At 34.7% G+C, this 9389-nt stretch overlaps 2 protein-coding genes across 10 annotated transcripts in view; both read left to right on the top strand.

Moving 5' to 3' along the window:
- Positions 1 to 937: 937 nt before the first annotated feature.
- Positions 938 to 3690, top strand: LOC118741130 (vacuolar fusion protein MON1 homolog A). 2 transcript variants are annotated; one of them, XM_036472980.1, is made up of 5 exons: positions 938 to 1100; positions 1152 to 1852; positions 1914 to 2065; positions 2142 to 2343; positions 2411 to 3690. In XM_036472980.1, exons 2-5 carry the CDS (start codon positions 1212 to 1214, stop codon positions 3048 to 3050), a joined length of 1635 nt encoding a protein of 544 aa, XP_036328873.1. In that variant the 5' UTR covers positions 938 to 1100; positions 1152 to 1211; the 3' UTR covers positions 3051 to 3690. The 2 variants fall into 2 exon arrangements, with proteins under 2 accessions (XP_036328873.1, XP_036328872.1); XM_036472979.1 differs by having other exon boundaries at positions 938 to 1852.
- Positions 3691 to 4777: 1087 nt separating this feature from the next.
- LOC118741125 overlaps positions 4778 to 9389 on the top strand; it is a 127000-nt gene continuing 122388 nt past the window's right edge. For 6 of the 8 annotated variants that reach the window (XM_036472965.1, XM_036472971.1, XM_036472970.1 and 3 more), the window contains exons 1-2: positions 4778 to 5113; positions 5637 to 6343. The gene's annotated coding sequence lies outside the window, so the exon portion shown is untranslated. The remainder of the gene's footprint in view (positions 5114 to 5636; positions 6344 to 9389) is intronic. The other 2 variants (XM_036472966.1, XM_036472964.1) reach the window with 2 other exon arrangements.

Raw genomic sequence — 9389 nt, 5'->3', positions numbered from 1 at the left:
AATGGTAAACTTTATAAACGCTGAGTTAATTTTTTATTTGCAAATAACTAAATCACGCAAATAAGTATTGGTTAGTGGTACTATTTGCAAATAAGCGCAAGACGCCGCCATTCTTAGGTTTATTTTCTTTTTTGATGATAATTTTATTGACTTTTTATAATCAAGACGTTACCATTTTTAACTTTATTTTCTTTTTATAATCAGGCAATATTAAAAAAGAATTTTTCACCATCGAATATACAGAGCGTTAGGAATTTTAAAATTATTTTTATTTGCAAATAGCTTACTTATGAACGTAGTAACAGACGTGGTCGATTTTGCTACGAATACATAAAAAAATTAATGAACGCAATGCACTAGGTAAGAATGAAATGTAACTGGCCATATAAGTTAAATAATAAACAATTTTAAGCAATTATTTACCAATCAATCAATTTATCCTTCTATCACTAAAAGGTGAAATTAGTCAAGAACGCAGAACTTACACTTGAACGCCGTCTGTATGACGCAGAATTTTGTCGATTGCTGGAGCCCTCAGTGGTGCTTACCACACTGTTGTCACTCAACAATTCCTTTTCATAAACTTTCGTTTCAACTACAATTTTTCGTGCTATAATAGATGCTAGCTAAATATAAACTACTTATTTTTCAACAAAAAACCTTATTCTAGTTGCTGCAAGGGTAGTTGTATTCCTTTAAAAGTTTTAAGTAATGCATTTTTTAGTACTTACAGAAGGAAATATTTTTTAATAGCATGGTGCTGTTAACACTTCCTAAAAAAATCTCTGAAAAGTGGCAAAAGTCGCACATAAATTGGGAAAAGGGTAAAAAAATCAAAGTTTTCAAAAATTCGAGTCAAAAACTATTAGCGCTTAAAAACTGCCGCTTTAGGTGCAGAACGTCAACACTGCCCTTGCGAAATATCGACCTACGGTGGATTCAGCCGACCATCCGATATTGCCCAACAACTATCGATAGCTGCGCCAACTATTATTATAGTTTCATCAATGTTTTTGCATCTCTAATAAATGCAGCAAAACAAACTAGTGGAATTTTGTTGAAAATCAATTTATAAACGACAAATTGGTGTTAAATATTATGTAAAAAGCATATAATTTGTTTTGATGTAATAAGAAGTCTTCTCTTACAAGTCCTCAATCCGTTTGGAACTTTCGCGGAGACTTGGAAGCGTTGTTTCGAAGAAAACAAGCATGGATGTCGAACCACCCACAAATTACTCGGACGCAGCGTCCGTGCAATCGAACTCTGAGTACTCAGATGCTGAATGTGAACCTCAATTGGATGACAGTGACTATTTCCACGACACAGAGCGTGAGGCAAGCGAGCCAGGTCCAAGCGTCATAAATGTGATACGTGAAGGTCTTACAGCCAATGGCGAAAGTGACAGTATCAGCAAAAATTCCAATTCCAATGCTCCTCCCAATGTACATAAGTCGACATCCGCCGAATCGCTACCCATCAGCAATAGTACCAGCACCGTATCTGGGGAAATTTCAAGCTCTTTAAGCGCAGTCAATGTTAATGCTGATGACGACTATGAAGTGCAAGATGACTATATGCATGATAGTGTGTGGTGTGGACAGAAGAAGCACATATTCATTTTGAGCGAGGCAGGAAAACCCATATATTCGTTGCACGGCAATGAAGATAAATTAGCGACACTATTTGGCGTCATACAAGCTTTGGTTAGCTTTGTGCAACATGGTCAAGATGCTATTACGTCCATACATGCGAATGGCATAAAATTTGTATTTCTTACGCGGAATACGCTCATACTGGTCGCTGCGTCGCGCACAAATATGAGTGTGCCACAGCTGCAGCATCAACTGAGGTGAGCGAGAATTACTAAGGAGAAACTAAATATAAATTTAATAATTATTTCAAAATTTTAGTGATGTCTACAATCAGATTTTATCAACACTCACCTACAAACATGTTACACGCATTTTTGAAAAGCGTAAAAATTTCGATCTACGGCGCTCGCTTGCAGGTAGTGAGCGACTAATATATCATTTGCTCTCAAATGACAGCAGTAATAAGCGCGGTAAGTTTTTCCATTACAATAGGAATTTTAATAACCACAAAATCAAAATATCTAAAATTATCTTTCCAAATAATAGTGACGAATAATGTATTCACCTTCCTAACGAACTCCATACGTGTAATGCCATTATCTACAACTGTGCGTTCGAATATCGTCAGCGCCATACAAAGCAATTGCTCAAAAATTAAGGATTTAGTATTTGCGGTGCTCATAGCAAATAACAAATTAATTTCGCTGGTGCGCATGAAAAAATATTCTATACATCCAGCAGACTTGCGGTAAGAAAAGGCATACATACCAAGTATTTCAGTTGATTAGCAAACATATTTTCCTCTTCAACTGCAGGTTAATTTTTAATCTTATCGAGTGCTCAGAGTCTTTTAAGGCTTCGGAGAATTGGACACCTATCTGCTTGCCGAAATTCGATATGAATGGTTATTTGTATGCGCATGTTTCGTATCTCACTGATGATTGTCAGGCATGCCTTCTATTACTCTCCGTCGACCCCAATGTGTTCTTCACCCTCTCCGATGCTAAAAGACGTATAACAGAAAAACTTCGTTCTTCGAAATGTCTCGAAGCGATAAGTAAAGAAATTGAGAAACCTACTAATGGTGGTTTAAATTTGACAGCTATTGGCATACCCGAACTACGGCACTTCCTTTATAAACCCAAATCGGCGGCACAGCTACTCTGTTCAGAATTGGCGCCTCCTTACTCAACGTTGAGTGAATTTGAACGCTTGGAAGGCCTATACTGTGATTTACTGCATCGCATACATAATAGCTCGCGACCGCTAAAGTTAATTTACGAGGTGCACGATCGTGAAGTGGTGCTCGCCTGGGTGACAGCTGCCTATGAGCTTTATGCAGTTTTTGAACCGCTTGTAGATAAGTGCGCGGTCATAAAAAACGTAGACAAGTTGATTAAGTGGATCGAAAAGGAATATGATATATTTTTCATACGAAATCATCCAACTTTCTGAGATTGGTGGTTGCTCCGCCAAATGTTAAGCGCCGAAATGTAGAAAAGGCAATAGTGAAATTACTAAGTAAATAGGTAAATAAACGACGTACTCCTTCCTACACGAATGAAGCGAAATGTGTGTAATATAGAATTGAAAAAAAAGAAGAATATTGTAAAAAATATAGCGATTAATGAAGCTGTGTGTGCTCGTTGCATAAGTTTGTAAGTATTATTGGCTTGCGTTAAATTATAACTAAAAAGTTTAAAGTAAATTAAATTGATTACAAGAAAGAATAAAAAAATTTTCTTGTATGCCAAGCTTAAAAGGTTAATTAAATTCATATCTACATTTCGGCGTCATCACTGCAAAGGATACAAGTTTTCCCACGACAAACGGGTCTATGCAGCCCTGACCCGTATTTGAATCCAGCCAAGGATTTTCACTCCAGCAGATTCCAAACAACTCTATGGGGAATGTTTATGCTTTTAAAACAACCCGAAACTCGGAGCAATTTATGTATGAAAGTTTTTCCAAAATTTTCTTTTTGATGTAGAAATGCATCTCGATGCTCTATGAGCATTTTCGCAAAATTTCGAAAAAATGTCGCTCAGATTTTTAGGTTGGTTAGTGCTCGACGTGTAAAAGAGTTATTATTTTCATGGCCACATACATGCATACTAGATTAACAAATTAAAAAAAATTTTTTTTTTAATTAGTTCGCATTTTGTACATTTTGCAGTGCTGATGCTGACTTATTTTTATCAGATACATATGTAAATACATAATAGTTAAAAACCGTTGATTGTTTTGTTGCAAAATGATATAATAATCTAAATAAAATAGCCTACAGCAAGCTTACAAGTAAGCAAAGCTAGATTAAGCAACATTTACGAATGTTTACAATATAAAATAAATTTTAAAATTTATAAAAACCCAATGATGCCCATTAAATAGCGTTGAAGTACTCATATTCCATCTACAATCTGATTTTTCACTCGCAATGCGACTAAAAATTTAGGAACAAATCCTATTTTACATATTTTATTTTGCTTTATTTAACTTAAACGAATTTATTTTTATTTTTTGGCTTTCTTCTCTTCTGAGCATTTAGCGTGGTATTTGATTTTTGAAATCTTTACAGGCATGATTACAATTCAAAACTCTTCATTTTTATTAGAGCGAGACGAGTGGATTTTAAAAATCGAAAACGCACTTGAAAAGTTGAAAATCTCGGAAGCAAGTCAAAACTCAATACCAAGTTTAGGTAAATCATACAGAATTATGGGTAAGTAATTCTTGAATTTACATAGCTAGTACACGTCTTAAAAAAAAAACAAGTAAATTTTCTCAGAAAACATGCTGCCTACCATACTACACTCTTTGATGGCACACCACATTGAACCAGCTGCCAAAAGAAAGCTTGTCAAACAAAAGCTTTACACCTTTTCAAAACTTTACCAGCCGCTATCGAAGCATCCCTTATGTCTGATGGCACTCTTTTTTTTGTGCTCTCTATGCTCATAAGAGGGTTGTTTGTAGGATGTTCGAAATTGGAAAGCACAAACACTCGTTGCTTTGTCTGCTCCCGCAGCTGGAACTGCGCAAAATTCCATAGACACATTAGTGTTGTCTCAGTTGAGTTAAGGATATACGCGCGTACGGTTGTCGTAGTTGGGATTTAATAGACGCTGCAGCGTTGAGATTAAAAAAAAAAATAATAAAGATAAATACAAATTATACACAAGCAAAAAGCAAAAAAGTTTGTTTGGCAAATTAAAAATAAATCGTTTATATATTTTAAACAATTGTGTATTTTGATGTGCATTAAAAAGTGTATGCTGCGGTCCACTAAGATGTGTGCATACTTATAGGCGTTGTACAGAAATTCCTAAGCAACAGCGCGACGTGGGTTAAAAAAAAAAAAAAAATCCAGCTACCAAATTAAGTATCTACGAAAGTAGACAGCAGACACTGGACTTTGCACCAGCGACGAGTGCACATGCACACTTTGTAAAAAGCAGCACAAAGTCTCAAGTGCGAAATAGAAAAGCAAAGTTACATACATACATATATACCGAAAAGTAAAAAAAAAAAAACAATATAATTAACAAAATGAAATTAAGCGCCACCACAACTGCTTAGACTCCTCTTCAATCAATGGACTTGATGCGTTCATTTTAAGCTGCTTGCTTATGAAAATTTCTTGTGTCTATCTTTGACGCCGCTTCTTCGTTTTTTGCCAACTTCTTGGAATGACCATGCGCTAATTTTCGAACTTTTATGTGCTTCTCTCTTTTTCGAAATCGCGTGTTGTGCCGCGCGCTTTGTCTCGTTCGTTTGTGGCTGCTTTCTCTGTGCGCCGTGTCGTCGTCGTCGTTCGCCACCGGTTCATGCTTGCTACCTTTTCGACTTTACGCTTCAACGGCGCGCGCCATTCTCCTCGACGTACATTTCTAATTTATTACGCGTTGTTGTGGTGCGCTTTAGATTTGCGAATGTACCTGCCTGTACTTTATACATAAATAAATTTATACATTTTCGAGTGTACTCACTAGAATGCCGCGTGTGTTTTACCTATTTCGCTGATTTGCTACTTCCTTTTAGCTTTTTCTTTGATTGTATTTGTACGCGTGTCCTTTTTGGAACATTGTTCGCCTATTCTCCAGCGCCATATCGAACTACATACATTTCTTCTCTTTTCGGTAAAACGTGGAGTTCAAGTTTGCAGCGCTGACGAGTGTACAACAACAAATTTCCCTTAGAAATACACCTACGGGTGTGCATAAGTGTGTACATTATATTTGAGCTTAAGTTTTCTCACAAGTATTAATGTGTGTGTGTGCGTGTGAAAATACACACATACGCACGCACGCACGCACGCAACCGGATATAAGTGCGCATATGTACAACCGGCTTTATTAGCCCATCGGATGTTGACTTCAGGAAGTGTGAAAGATGCATAATCTGTTTGGATTATGAAACCTGTTAGCCAACTGCGAAGTGCGAAGGAAAAAATAAATGAAAGAAAAAAGATTACAAGAGTGTACATATTTGGTGCGTGTACGACAAACGCATGCTACATTCAAAGATTCAGTGTAATATAATAAAGGCCATATCCTCATTGAAGAGGACTTTTGTGAAAATCTCTAATTTTGTGAAAAATTTAATTTAGTGCCAATCACTTTTTGGAGCTTAAACGTTACTTTCTACACCGTATACAAGAATTCAGATAGGCTCGGCGATACTCGAGTGCTTTGCAGAGCTTTCAATGAAGTTTGTTTAAGGGCGCATATGGCACATTAAAGCAAGAGGTAGGAAATAGACAAGTTATATGTATGTAATATACATAACTAAATAATACTATGTACACTTGCGTTACACTACACACGCTACTTTATATTTAAATGTTCGATTTTTGTTTTACTTCAACATAGTCTATAGGTTTAGCTAGGGTTAGGTTAAGATGGTTGTCCCACTTGGACATTGTAGAGGTTGTATTTTCCGGTATCTTGTGATTTTGAATAATAACCTCCACTCAATCTTTGAAATGCGCGAACCGACGGCTTATATCAATTTCCAATAGTTCCTCAGGGTTGGTTAAGCCATGTTTCGGTCATAAGATCAGATGCGTTTTTGAAGTGAAACTTCTTTAGCGGCGGTAGTGAATTAAAAGCTCTGATCCAGTACTCTATGAACTTACAGGTTTTTACACCAACTTGCAGGAAGTTACAGGAAAAATGATCCCGTACTCCAAATTCCTGCAAAATCCTGTAAATGAGAGCGATATTTGGAGAGTTGTGTAGAGAATTAAGTTTCAAGATTTTACCCGAACTTTTTCGCCTGGTAAAATCCTGAAAAGTGTCAAGCGATCACTGGTTGACGTTTTTAGTGGAAAAAAAAGCTTTTTTGTTCCCGTACTTTTTGTTGTTACTCACTTTTTACTCTCACTTCAGCGAGTAATTTTGCTGTTTGACATTTTTACAGGATTTTACACGAAAAGTATTGGATCAGAGCTAAAAAATCAACATGCGAATTCAACGGAAATGGTGGGTACGGAAATGCCTCCTAAATGTATGCCTTATTATTGATACCGAACTCCTAAAGAATCGTGTTAGACGACTAGGGTAAGATCAGACAGAGAACGTTTAAAACAGAGAAGCAGCAACACGCTACTCGTTGGTATTTTGTAATAGATCAGAAATCGGCTAGAAGCTCACCACGTTAAATTTTTAACATCAATAGCTCTAGAAGCTCACCATTTTTTAACAGCGTGAGCGCAGAGCGGCACAAAATAACAGAATTCGAATAAATTAGCAATTGTGAAATGTTATTTTTGTGCACGTTTATATCTATCAACAAAAATGACCTTTGATAGTTATTTTAATGCCCCTTTCATTGAATTAAATCGAAAACATTAATTAGTTATTACAAACAATTTCTGGGTAAATTTTGGGAAAACGTTATTTTCATAAAAATTCCAATTAACTAATATAAATTTGCGAAAATTTTGTAAACCATATTTTCGTCAACAATTAGTCAATTCTTCATTAAAAAAATTTTAAACTCGCTAAAAGGCAAGCGCATAAAAATGTTTGTAAATACATATACATAGTACCTATGTAGATGCATTTATATGTATGCACATATGCAAATAAACAAATGCTGCGCGCGGTTAAAATTTTTTCGTTATTTTTTTGTATAAAAATATGGTTAATGCTTTAATCAAAACCACATAAGTCAAACTTTATACAAAACTTAGAAAAATTCAACAAATTTTCGTCTAAATTTTGAACTTTTTAATCTGAGTTTTTAGAATGATAGATCGGTAGAAAAGCAAGTGCAAGTTTTAAGGGGCTAAAAAAATCGCGTAGATTTTTAATGATTTTTTGTTGCGGACGGCTTGTAATTTTTACCATATACATAAATGCGAATTTCTTGTAGAATAAAATGTGCAACCGTTCGCAAACAAAATAAAAACAAAATAAACACTATATTTTATAAATTACACCTGTTTTATGCATAAAACCGCAAAATACGTCGGAAAAAAATTCATTAAAAATTAAAGCGATCTTTTATCCGCTTAAAACTTTCACTTGTTTCACTAAAATTACATACATAACCAATTATCTGCGTACCCAAAACTTTTTAAAAATTTAGATTAAAAGGTAGAAAATTTAGATGAAAATTTGTTGAATTTTTCTACGTTCTGTATAAATTTTTAAAGTTTTACTTATGTGGTTTCGATTAAAGCATGAACCATATTTTTATAAAAAAATAACAAAAAAATTTTTACTTGAAAAACATTGTAAATATTATACAAAAAAGAACCATGCAATCACTTTTGATTGCCCGTGTATGTACGTATGTATGTGTGTCTAACAAATTATGGCTTGTTATCAAAATACCGATATTAACTAACAAACTTAATATTATATAGTACAAATGTGTTTGTAAAATTAATTTCATTAAAATTATTTCTGCAATCAAATTTTCTATTCATGCAAAAAGCCAAACGCATAAATTTGTACGTACATATATACACATGCCTTTGTAAATATGTAGATATGTAATGTATGTATGTAACATATATATGTACATACAAATGTGCGATTGGTCGGCGTTCGTCTTCCCCTCGCCGCTCCCATCAACACACAAATTATTCAATTTCTGCGAATCGGCACCAGATTGGCACGTGTGCGAAACCATTAACCCCATGTTTGCGAAATATTTAGATTTTCGCATAAGTTTGCATTTAATAAAGCAATACTCGTACATTTTGTATGGTGAATAATATTAATTAATTTAAAATTCTGCATGTAACCATGTTCTCGACGATACATGTAACTTTCATAAAGATTAAACATAAAAATTGTGCTTCATTAACAGTTGGAACCAGCTGAAACCAAAAAAACTATGTCCGCAAAATGGGTTAAAAACCAACTGGAATTGACATTTTTTACACGCATACATGCATACATTCATATACACATGTACAGTGGGGTAGCACTAGCTTGGACATTGCATTGCTTGTACTTTGATGTGTTTGAATCTTTTATGGTACTGAAGATTTGCTTACGGATGAAAAATATTAAAAATCGTCCGTGCATATATGTAAATATACTTTTATAAACGCTTTGAAGTATAGAAATTTTTAATATTAAAAAATAAATAAAATAATTTTTTTGTATATATGTAAATGGTGTTCAAGGCACATTGACCCACCTGTACAAAAATTGTGGCGCGGCATGGACAAAAATTTTACAATTTCGGACCGAAAAATATGAAAACGAGCTAAGTTGCCACGTTACATCTGTGAACTTCCGATAAAACCACATATGTTTCTGATTTTACAAGTTT

Source organism: Rhagoletis pomonella, unplaced genomic scaffold (assembly GCF_013731165.1).
Source record: "Rhagoletis pomonella isolate Grant_MI unplaced genomic scaffold, Rhpom_1.0 Rhpom_scaffold_00006, whole genome shotgun sequence".
Taxonomy (NCBI): Eukaryota; Metazoa; Arthropoda; class Insecta; order Diptera; family Tephritidae; genus Rhagoletis; species Rhagoletis pomonella.
Note: the sequence above shows the minus strand (reverse complement) of the source record. Positions and strands in the feature narration are given on the sequence as shown.

Coding starts and splice junctions, on each gene's coding strand:
- LOC118741130 (XM_036472980.1), top strand. CDS start 1,212: ATGGATGTCGAACCACCCACAAATTACTCGGACGCAGCGTCCGTGCAA. Junction 1,853..1,913: donor CAGCTGCAGCATCAACTGAG/GTGAGCGAGAAT, acceptor TCAAAATTTTAG/TGATGTCTACAATCAGATTT. Junction 2,066..2,141: donor TGACAGCAGTAATAAGCGCG/GTAAGTTTTTCC, acceptor TCCAAATAATAG/TGACGAATAATGTATTCACC.